The sequence below is a fragment of the Drosophila arizonae genome, chromosome 2 (genome assembly GCF_054131065.1).
Source record: "Drosophila arizonae isolate 15081-1271.41 chromosome 2, UAZ_ARI_1.0, whole genome shotgun sequence".
In the NCBI taxonomy this organism is placed as follows: domain Eukaryota; kingdom Metazoa; phylum Arthropoda; class Insecta; order Diptera; family Drosophilidae; genus Drosophila; species Drosophila arizonae.
The window spans coordinates 19796986-19815228 of NC_142922.1; the positions used below are offsets into that span (position 1 = coordinate 19796986).

At 39.9% G+C, this 18243-nt stretch overlaps 2 protein-coding genes and 1 long non-coding RNA gene across 4 annotated transcripts; 1 reads left to right on the forward strand and 2 right to left on the reverse strand.

The window, feature by feature from the left end:
* Positions 1-540: 540 nt before the first annotated feature.
* LOC149270543 (uncharacterized) lies at positions 541-3972 on the reverse strand. The gene is made up of 3 exons (XM_089469684.1): positions 1838-3972; positions 1461-1778; positions 541-1400 (listed from the first exon to the last, which is right to left on the reverse strand). Exons 1-3 carry the CDS (start codon positions 1901-1903, stop codon positions 1242-1244), a joined length of 543 nt encoding a protein of 180 aa, XP_089325810.1. The 5' UTR covers positions 1904-3972; the 3' UTR covers positions 541-1241.
* Positions 3973-5023: 1051 nt separating this feature from the next.
* On the reverse strand, positions 5024-6452 carry LOC149270544 (uncharacterized). The gene is made up of 3 exons (XR_016271603.1): positions 5961-6452; positions 5713-5900; positions 5024-5653 (listed from the first exon to the last, which is right to left on the reverse strand). It is a non-coding gene; the product is annotated as an uncharacterized LOC149270544 (long non-coding RNA).
* Positions 6453-7529: 1077 nt separating this feature from the next.
* LOC108609913 (uncharacterized) lies at positions 7530-8472 on the forward strand. Of its 2 annotated transcripts, XM_018001692.2 has the most exons (3): positions 7530-7754; positions 7810-7895; positions 7970-8472. In XM_018001692.2, the coding sequence occupies exons 1-2, from the start codon at positions 7637-7639 to the stop codon at positions 7851-7853; spliced, it is 162 nt and encodes a 53-aa protein (XP_017857181.1). In that variant the 5' UTR covers positions 7530-7636; the 3' UTR covers positions 7854-7895; positions 7970-8472. The 2 variants fall into 2 exon arrangements, with proteins under 2 accessions (XP_017857181.1, XP_089317996.1); XM_089461870.1 differs by lacking the exon at positions 7810-7895 and having other exon boundaries at positions 7532-7754; positions 7946-8472.
* The last annotated feature ends 9771 nt before the right edge of the window (positions 8473-18243 follow it).

Consider the following 18243-nt stretch of genomic DNA (forward strand, 5'->3'; position numbering starts at 1 on the left):
TAGCCGCACGCCTCAGTCGCAGTGGCAGACCCAGTACGTCGATAGTCCGCCTCTCGAGTCTCGCTTTCGGTTCTTCACGGCTTCTGACATCCAACGGCCCCACACAAGAGATTTCGTGAGTGTGCCAAGGCGGTGACACATACGTGCCGCGCTTTTCGGCAATGTTGATGTATTCTGGACTACCGTTGCTGCCGCAGCAATTGGACAACATTTGTAGGCGCAGCACGTGCCCCTAAAAAGAAGAAGAAGAAGAACGGGAGCCGTATGGGCGTACGAGCTGGCAATGGACTCTTGAAATTACCTTTGCATTTCGTAAACGTTCAATGAAATTTGGTCGTAAAACTTGTTGTTTATCTTAAATTCTCCTTTATTTTATGGCCATTTGCATTTCGGAAATGTTAGCTGAAGTTCAACAACTCGTTTTGGATACTCCCCAGAGCGCGATAGCTAATACCTTTTTCCGACTACTTTTCATTAGAGCACTAATGTAAATTTATTTTATTATATATATATATATATTTTTGGACGTTATTTATTTAATTCGCAGTTTTTGGATTAATCACAAATATGTATTTCAAAGTATTTTGATTATACAAATATTTTGTATTATATATCAGAAAAATACAAGTTTCTTAATAATAAACTCAAGACTTAGAGTCCACTTCTGTTGCAGGAAAAAAACCAATCCATTTGTAAGTGGTCCCCAGATGGAAATGATGTTATTGTATCATACTCGAGGTAAAGATTTATAACGGTCAGCGAGCCCTCAATATTTATATAATATTACAAGTATTAAATAAAAATTCTTAGCCTGAGATTCACTATAAACGGTCATGTGTGATTAAATTTATAAAATGGTCGCATCATCTTAATGAGCAACAATTATAAGTTATTTTGCATCCATAGGCATTCACAGAGATATTATCTAGTCCGTCAAATATAATTTGTTAATAAGAATTTGTCGATATGATCTAGGAAAATCAAAGTTAAATTGTGGTGAAAATGATCAATATGAATATAAATAATCATACCCCAAAAGTGCCCACAATTTCATGGATAACTGTCCAATCTATATCTATATTTCTATATTTGATATTTAACAGCAACAAATGGAGTACATTAAGATAGGGTCAAAAGTTCAAATTCCATCAGCCAAAAATTATTTGAAATCAATTACAAACCATGAATTAAATTTGAAAAGTCGACATCATTTCCTGCGAAGTGAACTTTGGATTTATCTGTTATGAATTAAGAAGACCTTCGTCAGATTTAAAATACAAATCTGTCGATAGTTGTCTCCTCTTGAAGCAATACCAGTCTAGCTTAACTAAATATTCGCCAGATGGAAACGGCATAAGGTCTGCATATTCCAAATACAGGCCAGTAACAATTAACGAGCCCTACAAATAATTATAATATTGTTATAATATACATGTGGAAATTGTTAGCAAATCACTCACCCTATAAGGACAGGTATGGTTCAAGTTGGAATATTGTCGCACCACCTTATATATCATTATACCAAGTGGATTATAGGGCTTTCTAGTCAATCTACAAATGTCCGCAGAGGAGTTGTAAAGCCAAGGCTTGTATCCATTTGCTTTTTTATAAAGCTGAAGCGTAGTCTTTATTTCGTAACAAGTATCGTGCATTGTGGCATTAAAGTTGAGCACAGTCCTATTACGATTAATTGCCTTCAGTCGACATACGTGGACAGAGATCCAAGATTTATTGTGGGGCTGACAAATAAAATTTGTCATTCTGATTGTCGATGCATTCTATTGAAATTTCAAATTAATCAATGGCTTCTTCATGGTTCTCGTTTACGTTTACTTACATTGTATGAGGATTGATGGTCCATACAAATTGTAAATATGGTTAAAATGACCCACAAATTGCGCATATCTACAATTCCCGATGACCCTAGAGCACTGAATGAAATTTATTTCAAACAGTCTCTAAATAGCTCCAAAGTGCTCATTGCTCAATTTCATTGATAACTGCTCAATTCATATAATTGCCTAATTATTCTACTAAATACACTGTGTAGATATATTTTTAATCTGTTTGCTGATGACTGATATTTGATATTTCAAAATGTAAATATATATATATATACATATATAGAAAAAAAAAAAAAAACTGTGAGATTCTCGTGATTTGAAATCAATTATCAGCCTCGAGATCCAATTAAAAAAGTCAACATCGTTTGTTGCCCGAGCCAAATGTGTGCCTAACTTTTTTGTGGAGTGAACTTTTCCCAGGCCTGGAGGCGAAATGGAAAACTCGTCTGTGTGACAGTGACACTGACAGCCACCTCCGAGAAGCAGGCAGTCAGGCAGGCAAGCAGGCAGGCAATTGGAAAAACAAACACATGCCGACAGAGGCAATAGGCCGCCAGATTGACATCTTCATCATAAATAAAAGTGAAAAACTTGTTGGCCAGTGAAGAAAAGCCGGACAAACGCAAAGCCCGAGCTAGCCAGCCAAACGTAACGAAAAATGCTGCCACAGTTTTCTACGATTTGTAACAGCAGCTGTATCTGATGATCTGATGTGTGGCAATGTGGCAAGTGAATGCCAATCGAAATGACAAACAAATAAACCAACAACCATCCAGGCCATAATAACCATAACAATAACAATGCCAGCTACGAGCTGGGGGGCTAATGAAGATATCTTTTCATGTTCCTTATGGAAGGAGTTGCTTACCATTTAGTGGATGTCATAATTACACTTAAATATCGCATATTGCTGCTAATGGACCAATCAAACAGGCCGATACTTTGACATTGGTCGGCGAGGGTGGGGGCGGGGGTGGTCATTTGAATGCCTACTGTAACGCCAACGATACGCATGCTTAATTATCGGTCCACGTTGGTAACGCCCTCTCGTCGCTAGGTGTTAACAAACTCATTTCACTCAATAATTTTCTCAACGACCTGTAACTGGTTTGGCCAGCACGTAGACAGAGCGCTCGACTTGGTTGCGCCGGCTATCACAGCTACATGGCTCTTTAATCTTCTTGCAGAGGCGGCAACATTATTTGCATGCTGATTAGCCTTCAGCGCAGACAGGTTGCTACACATTTTGCACCTCACTTTCCATCTCACGGACGTGGCTCGATCTCGTTCTGTCTCTGTGCGCCGTCTTCAGCTCCAACTTCAATTCCAGCTTCAACTCCAACACCGACACCCGGTTAATCTATTAAGAGAGCCAGCCAGCCCGCCTTGCACTTGCCCGTCGCGACGACTTGGTCCAATTTTCAACACTTTTGACGTGCTGTTAATTGATTTAGAGTGCAGTCTGCGTCCACGTTTGGCCATTGAGTCGCTGGCTAACTGGCTAACTGGCTAACTGGCTAGCTGTCCGGTGTGGATGTGGACGTGGACGTTTCTGACGGCGTCTATGATTATATAGCGCCACTCGCTTGTTATGGCCAGCTTTTGTTGCCACTGTAATGACTGCCGTTGGTAATTGTTGCCTCCTCATTGCCGGCTCGCTGTACGTGCCGCCAGTGGGAAAATGTTTGCCTAACCGCTCAATCGTGCTGAAATGACAACTCTATTAGCTTTCGAATACAGATGTGGGCGCGGCAATTGCTTTTTACACACACATACAGTGTGTGTGGGTGGGTGGCTAACACAAAACAGATTCCGTTTTTTTTTTCGGCTACTAATTGGCTGGGCAACTGTACCCACAAATCCTACAAAATATCCATGCACTTCACTTTGCTACTCGAAATTTCTACACACTCGCCTGTTCAGCGAAAACAAAGGGCATTCGCAGTGCATGTGGACCAAATGTTGTTCAGCCTGGCTGCGCACCAAACAGGGTCACTGGAACACCTTGCGTGGGCATCAAATTCAGTGCCGAATCAAAACACCAGAATCAGAGACATGTGCACAGCGCGCAACAGATTGCCGGCGAGAGGGTCCTGTACCCAGGCGAACCCAAACCGAATGCAACAAACGAAACGAATGCTGGAAACATTTGCCAGTTGGTGCTCACAGCAGGTACGTTTTTAAGGATAATGCAGATGCAGGCCTCGCTGCATTCCCGTGCATCCTGTGCGAGCGCAACAGGCTGCAGTTGTTAGTCCAAATGGATTTCTTTTTTTTACCATGCCAAAGAGATTTAGTTTTGTTGTTTCGTTTTTTCTTCATTGTTGTTCTTGTGGCAGCTGCTGTTGCTGCTGCTGCTGCTGCTGCTGCTGCTGCTGCTGCTGCTACGCTGATTATCTGCAAAATGGCAGCAATCACAGCAGACGCATAGGCATTGAGCTGGCCGCAGGCCCAACTGTTGCTTTCCTTGGAAAATTCCAATAACCATGCACAACATAGACATGGATACTCCTCGAGTTGGGTGTGTTTGGCTTTAGCTAGACACTTCTGGACGTGCATGCCAATAATATTCCCCATCAAATGCCTATTTGCTGTTTTTGTTACTTTTTTTTGCCACCAACTTCATTGTTATGCGTGGGCGTTGTCCAGGCGACATTTTAAAAGCGTTCGAATTCATTTGTTATTTCCACTGAATTTACGACCATCAACATGCCTCGAGTTGGTTTACATATTTACTACGACGACCTCAGCAATTGACATTGTTTAAGAGAAATGTTTTATAGGTAAATAATACAATTTGTTATTGTATTATTATTATTATTATTATTATTAGTATTATTATTATTATTATTATTATTATTATTATTATTATTATTATTATTATTATTATTATTATTATTATTATTATTATTATTATTATTATTATTTTTATTTTTAAATAATAACTCATTGCTCTTTTATTGAATGGTAAATCTTAGGTAATTAAATCATTGACTTACCGGAAAAATTAAGATCGGAAGTCTCAACTCTTTGGAGTTACTCCTAAAGCCAATCTAAATTTTTTTCATTATTGAAATAAGCAATTGGAATTAATTAATTTTTACTATTTATATGAATAGCTTTATTTTTATTTGTTTTTATTAATAGTAATTTATAATATATATATAAATTAAATTGTTTTTTAAATTCTATCAAGTTGGGTGTCTTGGCGCTGCTGTCGCCGCCACACACGAGTCAAAATATAAAAAAAAAAAAAAAAAAAAAAAAATTTAAATAAAAATCTGTAGACGAAGAAGAAGAAGAGCGAAGCGTAAAGTGAACCTGATGCCCGGGCGACAGTTGTTGCAGTTGATGAACTGCGCCGGCTGCCAGGACTCTGCTTATATTCGTTTCACTTTTCTTCAATCTGTTTTTTAAGGGGACATTCAAGGGGCCGCCGCGAAGCCAATCAAAAACTGGCGCAGGGCAGCAGCTTGGAGCTCAAATTTGTTGGTGGATGCATTTTTATAAATGTTAAGCGTGTGGTTTTTAATTACCGTTAGTCTGGCTGCCTGGCAGGCGTCTTTGGTATTTATGAGTCGTTTTTTTGTTGCTTTATTTTAGTTAGTTTGACATATGGCACGCGTTGCGCTTAGAGATTGGGGCGCAGCATGTTGACTTCTTGGCAGCTGCTGGACCGTCGTCCCTGCGCGTCAGTTCAACTGAAAGTTTGCACAGCGCTGTTAACATTGCGCAAACATGCCACAAAGAGCCCTGACAACGTCCCGTGTTTTCAATTGCAACATGAGTCTTGTGTTTCATTGTCGCTGCTAAAGAATAGAAATGTGGCAGGGAAAGAAATCATTTGGTGCCTGCAGAGTGTACCCACCCTATGGCAACGACTGTGTCCCTAATGTCCTTTGCTTGATATATTTCCTACAATTTATTTTACGATTTGGCTGCTTTACGCATTGTGCTCGCGTCTCTTGATTTTCCATGGCTGTTAAATTGATGGATTGCTGTGCGACTTTTGACACCGCATACAATTGCATTTCCCTCCAGACATCAGAAAGTCAGCTAAGGAGCAACGAAATCTTAGCTGCCAAATCTTGAGCAGCCATGAATAATGCGACTTACAACTGACCCAGCTCCCAGGGGATATCCGTCTGACTTCCTTCAACTATTGAATATATGCAGTATTTGCTTAGCCAAATTCACAACAGATATTTGCTGTTGGAATTTATGAGATTTTTTATGGACAAATCGTAAATTTTGCTTTAGCTAATGAGTAAGGAAAACGTATTGGATTACAAAATGAAATCTGTCAATCAATGTAATTAAAATCAAGGAAGCTGCGAGTGATTGAACTAGAAGTAAAATATTGGAAATCAATTTCTAAAATCTTTAGGCCTTAGTGTAATATCTGGCAAAGTTGAATCAGCACTTGTTCCACTTCAAATAACGCAAGTACTAATGTATCTATGTCTGGCTTCACATACACACGCACACACAGGCATGCCATAAATGTATGCATGTGCAGATACTTGTACAAAGTCAGAAGAGAACGGACGCAGCCACTTGAGAAATCCACCTGCACAAGAGCGACGATTCGCCGGCAACTGGCAACGATCTGCATCTGCGATCTGTTGTGGTTGTCCCTCTGCTCGTTCCCCCAATCGCCACTCCCCGCTCTCCGCTATCCCCGCTCCGTGCTCAAGTTGCCCAAGTGCTGCGTCTCCTTAATGTTTATAAGCCTTACGCACACTTATGTTTTAATTTCGCTGGCCCAGTCTCGGTGCCGGTTGGTGTTGTGGTTGTGTTGTCGCTGCTGTTTCTACTTGAACAAACTGCAGATTACCCAAGTTAAGCCCTTAAGTGTGTTCCATATCAGGTTTATCAATGCGAGCCTTTTTGTTGTATCGCGTTATATCGCATCGACGACGAGCATTCGCTTCACTGCCCATATGAGCGAACGGCCGGTCGAACGGATTAAATATATCATTTTTGCCTGTCTAATGAAAGGGTTGTCCCGTCCACTCGGCTAACACCTGAAAATTGCAGTTGTCGATCCTGTTCACAGCAACCTGCTCGCAAAGGCAACTTTTTGTTTTTTTTTTTGTTTTTGTTTTTGTTTTTTTTTTTGTTTTTGCGTATTTGGAACTACATAAATGCTTTATGAAGAAAGTTGTACATGGGGGTAGGAAATATAGCAGGCGTAATGATTGATATTGAGGAAGTTCTCTTGCGGTTGTACATATTATATTTTCATACACTGCAACAAATTTATGGATATACTTCTTGAATTAAATTTTAATAAATTAATTTTTAGAATAAATTTTAAATTTTTCTAGAAATTCTTTTTATATAAATAAATAAATTTTAATTATTTCTAGAAATTCTTTTTATATAAATAGATAGATTTTAATTATTTCTAGAAATTCTCTTTATATAAATAAAAAAAATTTTAAATTTTTCTAGAAATTTTCTTTATATAAATAAAATATAAATAAAACTAGTTTTAATTATTTCTAGAAATACTCTTTATATAAACAAATAAATTTTACATTTTTCTAGAAATTCTCTTTAATGCTATGAATTTGTTCTCAGTGTGCTTAAATGCTGCTGCTTTGTATCGCTTACGATACAATGCCGATAATAAAGTCCTTAGTATGAAATTAACGATTAAACAGGGGCAAATATATACAGGGTGCCTCGAGTTTCAGTTCATTAGTATTTAATAAGAATCTATGTTAAATGATAACTCTGTCATCATAAGTTTCGATATTTTGTATATATAAATTGTACGTTAAAACATGAATATTAAATGGCAGACGTTTCCAAAGTTGTTTGTCGTGCTGCCAATTTTGCACTATGCACTTTCAATGTTTATGCACGCTGAATCCGAAGAGAATAAGCGGAAGAAGGAGCTGGGTGAGTGTAGAGTAGATTTGCATCAACTTCACGTCTCTAAGCTTCTACTCAAAAGCTGAAAAGGCTAACTCCAAGGCGCCAATTGTAATCAAATTATAAGCTCAAAGATTGCTGCGTGGGACACCCTGTATAAATAAAATTGTAAATGTTTTTTTTTTATTATTATTTTTTGTTTTTTTGTGGTGAGGAAGTAAAGACACACAAATTACCCTCAGCCAAAAAGCTATCGACGACGACGACAGCAACAACAACAACTGAGCCTATCGAAACGGAAGCAGCAGTCAAGGTGCAAAGCAAAATCATTACACCTGTTCGTCCGTCGAGCGAGTGAGTGTAGAAAGCGTAGAAATCGAACACAGGACGGGGATGAGGACGAGCATGACCATGAGGATGAGGATGAGGATGGGAATGGGGCAGCCGAACGAACCGCTAACAAAATTTAACGCTCGCCGTATTTTTGGTTCATTTCGAATGCATTTCGATATGCTAAAGGGTTGAGCAGCGCGTGCATCGAGCTGATATTCACTCCCTAGTCGAAAGTTCAATTTTTGGGCATTGGTCACGCTGCAATTGCCACGCGGCTCTGCTGCTGCTGCTGCAGTTGCATGTTGCATGTTGCAGACGACACAAAAACGAATACGAATGCATTCAATTCGCTATTAAAATTAATAAAAATAAATACGCTTCGCTCGGCTGCGCTGCCGTTAATGAGCAACCAGGCAAATTGTGATAGGCATCTGCAACAGGTCGAGCCGCAGGTGCAACGCAGGGCTGCATTTACAGTTATACAGTTGCATCAAGGATTTGCACGAAATTGCATTTTAATTGTGGCATATTCGGAGCTGCCCAACAATTTCGTTTATGACTGCGCCGCTGCATCGTTTTATTTACGTTTTATTGATATCATTAGCAGACTGTTTAACCTGGTGCATGCCGCGCGCTGCACCTGCTAGCCGTAATGCCCGAAAGGTTTCGTTAGAATTAATGGGTCAAAGGGGTTTGTCAGCTGGGCTCAGCAACGGCATGCTTTCTATTTAATTGCAGCGCCTCTGCATTTCGTTAGTTTATTATCTATTCATCGAAAGTCTTACTCGAGAGAGAGGGTTGACCTTTTAATTATGTTGCATGTGTAGGAAAGCGAATTTGTAATGAGATGAGTTCACAGTAAAAGCGACCCCAAATATTTTGGCCACCTTTAGCTGGAGCCAGCCACGACATGCATATGATTAAAGAAAGTTAATATTGGTATATTTTTAAGATAGTCCATGGTGATATTTGAAATGCGCATATGAAATACGTCATTCAAAAGATAAGGCGATGGGAGACTATATATTATTAATTCATAAAAATAAATTGCATTATTGAAAGCATTTCTCTAAAGAAAACTGTTGGGCGTATTAAATTCAATTAAGTAATTAATTTAAATTATTATAGCTTTAAAGCATAAAGTGCAGAATGCTTATATCAATATTTCATTTGGTTTTATTGTAATATATTTCATTGACTACATACATATATCTAATCAGCCCTTAAAATCGATATCTAGTTCAGTCAGAGAGCTTGCATATAATTGCTTGCATCTCAATTAACTTTGCAGTGGTGCAACTGATGCCACAATGTCGCCAAGTTTATGATGCAACGTTTGTAATTATTAAGCTGATAATTTGGGTAGCCGTTAACAGCTTACCCTACCACAAAACAAAAGAGCTAAGCCACAAACTTCCGTTCGACTCAATGCTGCCGTACAGCGAGGAATTATATCTAAAGGGTTGCCCCAGGCCTGACATATTATTTAATCATTCATGTCTGATGGCGAAGAAGTGGTTCAGCAACTGGATAAGAGTACTAGTAGTTCCACAGGAGTGACAAGGCAAGAGAGTGTGAGAGAGAGAACTGAAAGATGTTGCGTGAGGGATGGGGACAGGGTAACCGAGAGACTGGGAGACTGGCTAGCGCACCTTGCGCTGTTTATTTGGCAGCTTGCGAAATTGAAATGACAGTCGAGCTTATCTCGAGACGGCAACGAGGCAGGAAGCCAGGATATGCGCCAGTGGCTTGAATGTACGTACATATATATAAATATATTTTTGGCAATGCGTCAGTTGCAATTAAGGTGACAGCAGAGCGGCGCACTGCGATGACAACCTGCAACTGTCAAAATGTCGCTGCGACGATGACGACGACGACGAAGAAGACGACGACGATGGCAGTGGCAAAAACTGTCAGCGTTCAGTGTCGAGAGACAGACAGAGAGACAAATGTGACGCCATATAAAATCAATAAATTATGAAAGCCCCGACCCGGGCGCACTTCTGCTGCTGGCTGTCGCCGGCCAGTTGCATAATGCATATTCTAAGTGCGCCCCAGGATGCGTAAGGACGGCAAACCGGTTGCTGCACTACCCACGTCCTTAGGGAAAAAGGCGCGTCTCTGCAAGTATTTGGCGTTGATTGATTCAACTGCAGAAGGTGTGCTTTGGCAGTTGCTTCTGTCGTTGTCATTGTTGTTGTTGTTGTTGTTGCCGTTGCCGTTGCTTTAATGAATTAATTGAGTTGGTCCATAATTAAATTTGCACGTTTCGTTTTTGCTGCAATTCGCTAATTTATGAGCTTTTAATTATTTGTGCAATTAAAGCTGCAGCGTTCACACGTTCGGGAGCCGTATAATTATTTCCTTACAACAGGATCAACAGGATATGCTGCTCATTTGTCAGTAGTGTAGCCTTAAATCGAACGGAGATGAGGCTGAGGCAGGCTACCAGGCTGCGTTAGCCCAAATAAGCAATAAAAAAATAAACTTGACGAGCGCCCCGTTGCAAAACAAAAGACTCAAGCAACGAACTTGTTTTAGTTTTTTCATTTTCTGTTTTGTGTGTGTGGGTTTTTTTTTTTTTGGCAGCTGCTTTCTTAAGCCCCTGTCATTGGCATAGCATGCTGTTAGAGCGGACTTTTTTTTTATAATTATATAAAGCATTATTTTCTCCCAGCCGCACAATAGACGTGATCTTTCACTAGCTCAGGTGCATTGCCTGGCCATGGCTTTGTTCTATTTCTGCTCACAGGCAGTTCACACAGAAAAATTGTCATTTACAAAACTCGATTGTTTGGAAACGCTTTATATATACGAAATTACCTGCTGAACAAAATGTAAGAAAACAACAACAAAATAAAACACTGAAAGAAAGAAAAAACGATTCCGTGCGTAGCTGCTCTGTGAGGCTCTGTGAGGCACGCAGCTGGGACTAGCAGATACATATACAGCGGGCGTACGGGATTGCAACAACAGATCTTCTTTCCTCTTCAATTTTAGTTTAGGTTTTTGCAGGTGGACATCACGAAATATTCTCAGGGCCAGAGCTATGTGTCTGGTTACGGTTATAAAACTGTATTCCCGTTTGCCAAACGTGGGAACTGAATTTCTCTTCTCTCGTTTTTTTTTTTTTTTTTGGCAACAACTGAATGTTTGTCAAAATAGATTATGATTGAAATGGAAAGTTAGGCGAATGAAATATGAAGCAAATACTAAAATCATAATTTAGAAACTATCTATAATATTTTTATCACCTATTTTAATGTCACATTGAAAGATCTGACTTAGTTGTATATTTGTGTTCTGTATGAATCTGTTTAATTCAGCCAATTCTCTTTCTCCTTCTATATGGAGCAAGAGAAAATTTATCTAATAGAATTCATTTACTGCGTGCATTAAAGGGTAAGACTCTGATCACGCCAAGTGGTAATCTCTTATTATAATATTATCTCTCGTGAGTCGGGCAGTTGCTTTGCACTGCAACGCTTACAGCATGTAGAGTCTGGAGCTTTCATTCAGATTTGGACGTTTGTTATGCAAACATTTCACTTTCCAGACAATTTCACCTTTTGTACGCATTTGTTCCGCCATGAGTTGGCTTTACGCGCTCGCATCTATCGGCAATCAAATGAGTTGGCAACTTTGTGGCCAGTGGCACTGGCTGTGGGCAAATGGACGCATCGAGGCAATGCGAACTCTGATTTTAATTGTTTGCAAATTAGCTAATTAGGAGCATAAACAAAAATATGATTACATATTTAATTGGAGGCGAAATAATTCGCATAGATGGGACGCAAAATGTCAGATGAGTAAACCTCAGGCCATTCGGGGGCATTCGGGGAGTTGGGGGCATTTGAGCACATTTATGAGCCCATTTAAATTGTATTGCCGCACGGCCGGCGAATTTCCGCAATTTGGGCAGCTGTGGCCGATCGGCGATGAGATAAGCGTAAGCAACAACAACAACAACAACAGTAACAACAAAATAGCCACATAACCATCAGAAAATTAAGAAAAAATCCAAAAACAATGAGCTTCAACAACATAATTGAGATGTTCAAGCGCCCTGCGGAGCCGCTTCTGGCTTTGCGCCCGCGTTGTCATCGTTAAAGACTTAATTTATTTATTAGCCACAGATTTTAACTGCTCCATTGTTCAAGAGGATTCACGTTCAGCGAGAGAGAGAGAGAGAGAGAGAGAGAGAGAGAGAGAGAGTGAGAGAGAGAGAGAGAGGGCTGTGAGGCTGTGTGCATTTGCCATGAAAAAAGCACAAGAAGAAGAATAACAACAATACAGCATAATAATAAAATATATACTAAAAATATTGAAGCTCAGTCGCCCTCAATTGCAAAGCAGTCGGCCAGCTAATTAGGAAGTATCTTTAGCTGCCCCTCTCTGTCTCTCTCTCTCTCTTTCTCTCTCGCACTGCTCTGCTCTTTAGCTGGGGCCAGAACTTAAAAGAGGCGTTTCTGTCTGCTCTGGCGGCTGCGGCTTTTACGACTTTGTTTCTTCTGCCGGCTCGCGGGTTCATTTCTGTGCATGTTTTCGGTTGTTTCGTCTTTTATGATGATATCCAGAGATTTTGCACCTTATGAGAAAATCTGAAGATTGGCCACGACCAGCTCGTTGTCGGTGTCTCATCTGCCGCCGACATGAGCAACGACGACGCCGTCGACGTCGCTGCCAATCTTGTTAAAGCTGCCGCTCGCTCGGCACATTGACACATTGTTGCGCCTGCGCATTCAGCTTGCCACAACTTGTGGCTAGTTGGCCGCTTGGCTGCGTTGCTCTTTGGACATTTGAAAGTCCGTTTGGCTGTCAAAAGCGTTAATTTTTAAGTGCCTAGTGAGAGTTTTTTGGCCTCGTGCAGCTGCTGCCATAGACACGACAGTTAACTAACACACAATGTGTGTGTGTGTGTATGTTAAGCTGAGTATGTGTGTGTGTTTTTATGAGTGCACGGGTTCAAGTGGCAAGTGTCTTGACTATTTTTTATTTGCCACATACTTTTGAGATGTTGAACCCATTAATTTGTAGCTTGTCATTAGCAGCGAGATCGGACTTGAAGCCGACTTTTCTTTGGACCCAAGAATTCCTCATTTGGCAAATTTACAGTTGCTTTCGCTGTAACGGCGCGCAGCTGCTCAAGTGAACTGAGTCAGGCTCTAATTACAGTTACTTAAAGAACAATGGGCGAGATTCCAAAAGATTTTGTTCTTAATATCGGAATTATTTTAATTACGAAAGTTATTTTTTTTAAATTTTAATTTTTATTTTTTTTTAATTTTAATTATGAACTATGCTTATTATTTGCAAATACATTTATTGGAATGTAATTATTATTTTTTATTATTTTATTATTTATGTTTGCTTAATACAATTGCAAACAAATGTAGGTATTTTATATTATTTATTTATTATTTTATTTTATTATTATATAAATTTAATTTTAATAATATTGTTTTTTTTAATTAATTATTTTTTTTAAATGCAAAACAAATCAATAGCCTATAAATTTTCTCTTTAGGAAAAAAAAATAAAATAAAAATTATAATTCTAGACATAAAACATTATTGAAATGTATGTGCAATTTCCACGCTTGTATTTTCTCTATAGCCATTTGCCTCGATTGCGTTTACGTTTTTCGGGTCGTAGGAAACGCACTTAGCGTACATTTACAGCCATTAACAAATTTACATAATTAAATTTTTGTGTTGCGGCTAATTGCGAATGAAATTGCGCTGCAATTCGCCTGGTTGGAGAATACGGCAGCCCCAAAAAATGTTGGCCTTCATATTTAATTATTTCAAAATTGCATTTCATTTCGTAGCACGGCGAGTCACACACGAGACTCTGCGGAGTGTCGTTAATTTGAGAGGAGGAGGAGCAGGAGGAGGAGGAGGAGGCGGACGAGAAGGAGGCGGAGTTGGCCAAGCATGACATGCCGAAAGCAGGCGGAAAGCAGGCCCTGCACCAGATCGGGACAGCAGGAACAGCCGCTGATTGCCGCCAAGATGTAAGCAAAAATTTGGATGTTACCGTTATTTTTGCTTTATATAAATACGTGGAGTGGCACGTTTGTGAATTCATACATTTTTATTTTCTCAAGCGCATGTCAGCGGCAATTTCTTCATATTTCTTGCAACATGCCCGAGAAGGCTGCTTGGCGCGCAGGCGGCGGCCGAGCGGGCTAATCAACTCAATTAAGCGGACGGAGTGCGCGTGTCCGACGGCCAAGTTGGATATTTTTGGCAAGTGCTGATGATTGCTGTCCCAGTACAAGGCATTTAATTGAGCGGACGGCAATTGCTTGGACTCTTTGCTTGGTTGGTTGCTTGCGTTGCTGCGTTTGCCACGGCTTCAAATGCAAATGCAAATTTCTGCGTCTGCGGCAGCAAGAGCAAGAGAGTGGTGCATCCATGGAGCCACAGAGGAGCCACATGGCTCTGGCACGGAATGGCACTCATGTCACACATAAACAAACGCATTATCATCTCCATAATTCAAATGCTGGCTTACACATTGCATGACTCAACAGGATCAGATAAATTTCAGAGAAAAATTGTTGTTTCTCCACAGAAATATGAAGAAATGCAAAAAGTCGTACGTAGAACGGTAGCTGCTGCCGTTGACACTTTATAGCCAACCCATGGCTGGTAGCCGGGCCAAGCCACTGCTGGCTAGCGAGAGGCTGGCTCGCACAATGCCTCATCGTGGTTGTTGATAGCCCCATGGCTGGCGTAAATGAAAAATAAAGCATGCAAAGCCAAATTCATATCCAAATCCCAAAAACCAATCGCAGTCGCAGTCGCAGCAGCAGCAGCAGCAGCAGCCGCTGCCTAACAAAAGCAACGCAATATTGTCCATGACTATGACTATGGGGAAAATACTTGGATAGATATGTCTGCACAATTCACAGCATGCGCCAATTTCTCAAGAAACCAACCCATGGCGTTCGGTTCGCGCCGAGGGCTCAGCCTGTAAACAACGACCAAATATTGCCACTGTTTGCCGTTGGATGTTTGCCAATGCCAGCGTATGTGTGCGAATGTGTGTGGCTGTGTGTGTTATTATATGTATGCTGGCTGGCTTTGTTCTCTTGACTTTTGTGCTGACAATATATGTATACACGGGAGCAGATGTGGGTGCCGAAGGGAGCTGCAGAATTATTTATTGTGTGTCAAGCAAATGCTAAGAAAGTAGCGAGAAATGGAAAGAGTCGTAAGAAGTTTTTATTATGTGTTATATATTGTTGAACTCACAAATATTTATAAATTTTAAATCAATTTATATATATTTTTTGCAAAATTTTCTTATAATTTTATTATATTTAATTGAAAAATGCAGGCAAAGTGTTGCAGTTTTCATTTATAAATTCGAAATTTTGTAAAACAATGAATTTGCTACATTTTTCATTTTGTTGTTCCATATTCTTTTGTTTAATCATCTCAGTAAATCGCAATGCCTATCACTGTATATAATGAGTCGACAATTAATCAATGCCTGGAGTCTGTTGGGCGTTGCTCTCGCATTATCGCCGCTGCCTCGACTCCACTTGGATTGCAGAGCGGGCTCCTTCTCTTATTGAACTTCTTGAGCGATTCTCTATGCTGCTTATAGGCGAGGGGAGGTGGGACGAGACAATGCGCTTCATGTTTTGGTGTGACCATTGGGTTGGCTGCCTAACTTATGACCAATTGTCAACAGGACAACGCCTTGGCAAAAGGCAAAACAAACAGTCAAGGAGACAAACGCAACAATAGCCGGCATGACAACAATGTGCGTTTCGTTCGCCTTATGTTTGAGCATCTATGGCCCAGTCCACAGAGTGCACAGAGTGGTTCAGTAGCGTGAAATGTCGCAACAATGGCAACATATATTTCCCAAAACTCCTTCATTCGTAAAACTTATGTCTTCGGGGTCTGATGATGCATGAGCTATGCGAGTAACGGAATGTGTTTGGGACTTCCTTGTAAAATGTTTGTGCATGAATGTGCGAGAAGTTGCGCAGCTAAACAAAAGACTCAGGAAACGAACTTGTGAGTAGAAATTCATTGAAAGACGCCTTCTAAATTCAAACCAAAACTATTATGCTTAGCGAGCTGATCTAAGTTAGAGACACCTGCAATGCTCAACCAATTTTCAAGAGAAATTTCCCATAATTTAGACACTTAACGATTCGTCTAGCACTTTTACAGGCTGTCGACCCTTTCACTTCACGCCACTCAATCTGAACGCGTACGTGCTTGACCGCTCAAGATTTGACTTAAAAAAAAAAAAAAAAAAAAAAAAAAAAAAAAAAAAAAAAACTAAAAAAATAATAATAACAAACGACCATAATAAAAAAACAGATTTATTATATTAAATGCACGCATTTAGCGCCATTTAAGATGCCACCGTGTAGCCGGGGAGCAGGAAGTGAACATAATTCTCATAAATATCAATAATGCGCTTTGGTCCGGCTTTCATTTTTAGTTCGCTGCTGCTCTGGCTGTTTGTTGCTTGTAATGATTGTTATGTTTATATTTTCGTAGGGAACGCCGTGAGAGCAACTCGTTAAACGCAGCGCCTGCGCCAAACTTCAAATGACATACAGCAAAAAAGCAACAACAACAACAAGAGTAACAACTGTAGCAACAGTAGCAACTGCAGCAGCAGCCACAAATGTTACTAATAATAACCATAATAATAACAACAAGCAATTTCATAAAATGCTGCACGTTTGCCGCACCACAAGTCGAATGTCCAACGTCCAACGTCGAAGCCGGCGATTGCGATGACAGCGTCTCGGCGACAAAGTCCACAACAACGACGGCGACAACAACCAAAGTCAATAACAACATCCATGACAATTACAACAACAACAACAACAACAACAGCAGCGGCAGCAGCAGCAGCAGCAATGTTGACAACAAATGCCACAACAACAACAACACGAGGCTCTAAAATCATTATTTTAAGAACCTGGACAAGTGCTCTCCTCAACCAGATGAGTTCCATCAGCTAAAAGCTTGAATGAAGCATAAATAATAGTTAGCAATTTTATTCCTGCATATAGTAATTTATCAAATATTCACTTGTGTATGAAGTTATATATAGATGTGTATATATAGATATATGTTTCTATATGAATTTGTATATAAATTTAGATCGGCTCAAGATTTGTTAAAAGTTGAGCACGCCATACAGGCTAGACGTACTGTAGGGATTATAAATATTTAATTTGAGTATATTCTTAATCTGAATTTTATTGCATAATCTTGCTGAGACGAGTTGAAAAATGCATGTAAATTTGTATAATTATTTAAAAAGCCACAGTTCCCTTGAAGTAAGTAAGTCCTCTAAGGGTAAAGAAGTTTCGCAAGAATCACTTAAATAATATAATATATAAGCATATATGTATATCTTCTACTGTATGAATGATTTATTGGTTCTATAACGAAATATACCAAAATCTATGAAGAAGGACGAATCCATTTATGAAATATCATCTCTCGGCTAAAATCGAAAGTCTCAACTCCCCGAAAAAGTATATTGCATATAGGACTTATACTGCGTATATTGCAATGCCACTCATATCTGTTTCTCACACTAATTTTGGGAATTAATAACTGCACTGCATATGAATGAATGTATTGCAACTGCTGCGATTCGATTCGATTGGATTGGAGGCCTGTGAAAAGAACTAAATTAATAACTGTGTAAGCATTTTCCATGGTCAGCCCTTTCGGTAGCTTCCAATTGCAGTCGCACGCATTTCCCTTTCATGGGGCGTTTTCAATTATATAGCAACGCGATCTTATGAGCAGTCAATGCCTTTCACAAGCTTTGGTCGTGCGACTTTTAGCACACATTTTCAGGCACTTTAACGCCATGGATATGGATGTGAATGTGGATGTGAATGTGGATGTGGCTGGTTGCATTGGACGTGTTTTGTGGTCGTGGCAACGTCGACCGCATTGACATAACACCTCATAATTTGCGCTGCAACATTGCCACGCCCACAGGCGTGCACACGCCCCAATGTGCCGGGACAATGATGGCGCACGCACTTCACATGCACTTTCGCCTTGAGAATTCTTAAATTGCCTGTGGCCCGTTGCTGTTCGTCCGTCCATCGAAGGTGGAAAAGAAAGTGTCGTCACCATCGGCGTCAACACTTGATATTGAGGTGTCCATG